The sequence below is a fragment of the Malus sylvestris genome, chromosome 13 (assembly GCF_916048215.2).
Source record: "Malus sylvestris chromosome 13, drMalSylv7.2, whole genome shotgun sequence".
Lineage (NCBI taxonomy): Eukaryota > Viridiplantae > Streptophyta > Magnoliopsida > Rosales > Rosaceae > Malus > Malus sylvestris.
In genome coordinates, this window is record NC_062272.1 from 31,785,955 (window position 1) to 31,788,608 (window position 2,654).

At 38.4% G+C, this 2,654-nt stretch overlaps 1 protein-coding gene across 1 annotated transcript; it reads left to right on the forward strand.

The window, feature by feature from the left end:
* Window positions 1-1,554: 1,554 nt before the first annotated feature.
* On the forward strand, window positions 1,555-2,133 carry LOC126595426 (uncharacterized). Its single transcript, XM_050261729.1, has one exon. It carries the CDS (start codon window positions 1,555-1,557, stop codon window positions 2,131-2,133), a length of 579 nt encoding a protein of 192 aa, XP_050117686.1.
* Window positions 2,134-2,654: the final 521 nt, after the last annotated feature.

Here is a 2,654-nt window from a genome sequence, read left to right on the forward strand (position 1 = left end):
ATTACAGACTGGTCCGGAATGCACGCCGTAGCTGTGCGAGTTCATACAAAAGAGGGGATCTTCTTAGTAATAGCATTTCAGGTTGGAGATATTATAGAGTTTCTGTATGGGTGATCCGTTTAGAGTAGCAAGGTTATAGGTTGGTTTGCCTCTCACTCCGACAATGTGGTAAAGATCTTCCCAATTCGCACCTAACTTTCTTTCACCTGGGATCTGTGTGTTTTGAAACACTTCTTGTAAGACCAGGTCTCTGACTTGGAACCTTCATGGTTTGACTCCCTTGTTATATTATGATCATACTTAATGTTGATAGGCGGATCTGAGCCATTTCTCTTCAGTCATCAAGAAAACCCAATTCCCTTTTAATGATATACGCATTTTTCAACTTAGTTCGCTCCACAGTTGGCATTTTGAGCTGTGATTCTGTAAGCCCAGAGGACTCCGGGTATTTCCACTGCCCATGCACTCTTATTTGCTTCAAGCATTTTCTTTAGGCAGTTGAGAATGGTCTTGTTAGAGGCTTCAACCTGCCCATTACCTTAGGGATATCGAGGAATGAAGGTGAGATGGTGGATGCCCAATTCCTTATACATGTCTGTTACGACAGAGCTAGTAAATTGGAGCCCATTGTCAGAGATGATAGTGTAAGGGACCCTAAACATACAAATGATGCTTTTCCATACGAAGGCTTTTATGGCCACGTTGGTGATAAGGGAAAGTGGCTCCACCTCAATCCACTTAGTGAAGTAATCCATTGCGACCACTAGATATTCTTTGTCGCCTTTGGCTTGTTTGAAAGGTCCAATGAGATTGAGTCCCCATTGCACGAAATGCCATGTGCTAGCCATCAGATTCATCTCTTTCGCTAGTTGGTGAGTCATGGGAGTGACTTTGGCACTTCCCACATCTCAAAGTGCAGCCCCTAGAGTCCCTGACCATCGAAGGCTAGTAATACCCAGGTAAGTGGGCTTTTTGTTCTAGTTTTTGTCCGGCGGAATGATTGCCACAAACTCCAGAGTGGATATCCACCAGGATGTTCAGTCCTTACTCTAAAGTGACATAAAGTAGGTGTGGTCTTGAATAAGAGTGGTGATATAGTTTATCCTAAAAGATAACGTGTCAGGATGCCTTCTGGATGACTTTCTTGCCAGTTCGCAATCCTCTAAGAGTGTGTCGTGCCTCCGTATATTGTTATTTCTAATTACCTATTTATCTATTGTTTTCTATTTCTTGTCTAATTAGTGTTTTTATTGCTCCTAATCATATTTGTGTTTCTCATACAATGTTGTTGTGAGATCATGCATTTCATGTTCTTTTAATTGTTTTCTTGATTTTATATGCATAGGTGATGAAAACTTATTGAATGTCAACATTCTTGCCCGAAGAAAAAATGTATGAATTGTTGAAGTTTTGATCAGTGTATAACATCATATTGATCAAGCCATATACTTGTCCAAAGACTTGATATAATTGCGTGAAAAGATCCTGTAATGGCGGGTGTACAATAAAGAATGAATGGATGCTTATAGTTTTACCTAAAGGTATGATATAAGCATGCGTTTGAACGATTTTAATGTTTACATGTCTTATTTAGTGAATACTTTGGCTATGAACCTATCCTCTATTAAACCTTTGAATGGAGGGAATTTCACGAAATGGAAGCAAGACATTGAGATCTTGCTGGGACTGATGGATCTCGATTTGGCTTTAAGAGAGGATGAACCAACACCACTGGATGAAAAATCAACTATTGATCAAAGGCTTGAGAAATGGGAGAAAGCCAACAGAATGTCCTTGATGGTGATGAAAAGAACAATGGGTGAGACAGTCATGGGTGAAATCACAGCTTGTGACCAAGCGAAAGACTTTCTAGATGCAGTAGGAGCCAAGTTTAGAGGGTTGGAGAAGGCAAAAATGGATGATTTGATGACTACACTCACCATTCTCAAACTTGATGAGAATAAGAGTGTGGGGGAGCATATTCTCAAGCTGGTGGAGATTGTTGCAAAGCTAAAAGATTTGGAAGTTCCAGTTGATGATGCCTTCATTGTTTGCATGGCGCTCAATTCTCTACCTCCAAAATTTGATCAATTGAAGACATCTACGACACATAGAAGGAGAAGTGGGCACTGATGAGTTGATCTCCATTTGTGCTCAAGAGGAAGCAAGAATCAGGAGGAATAAGATTTATGGCATCGTAAACTTGGTGCATGCTGTAAAATATCGATGATATCGGAAATATCGGTAGTCCAAAAACACGGAAATTTCGATGGAAATATCGGGATATTATCGATATCGATAAAAATTGAATAAAAACCACGGAAATTGTAAGAAAAACTTGGAAATTTTTATTGCAACTTTGCAGGATGTTTATTTAGTCAATTATCTACTAGTTTATCACAAAACAATTGGTAGGAAATGCATTGCATGATAGATATAACTGATTTAAGTTGATTATATAGCGAGCTGACAAACATTGTGAGTGTAGAAAATATGTTGTAATTAATGAAAGAAGTTTAAACACACCATAATCATTTATATATAATGAATTAGTACAATATTTTACACTTTATACATTGCATGGTAAGATACAAGAGTGACTTAGCAAGGTCTAAAATATCGATGATATTAGAAATATCGGTAATCAAAAAAAA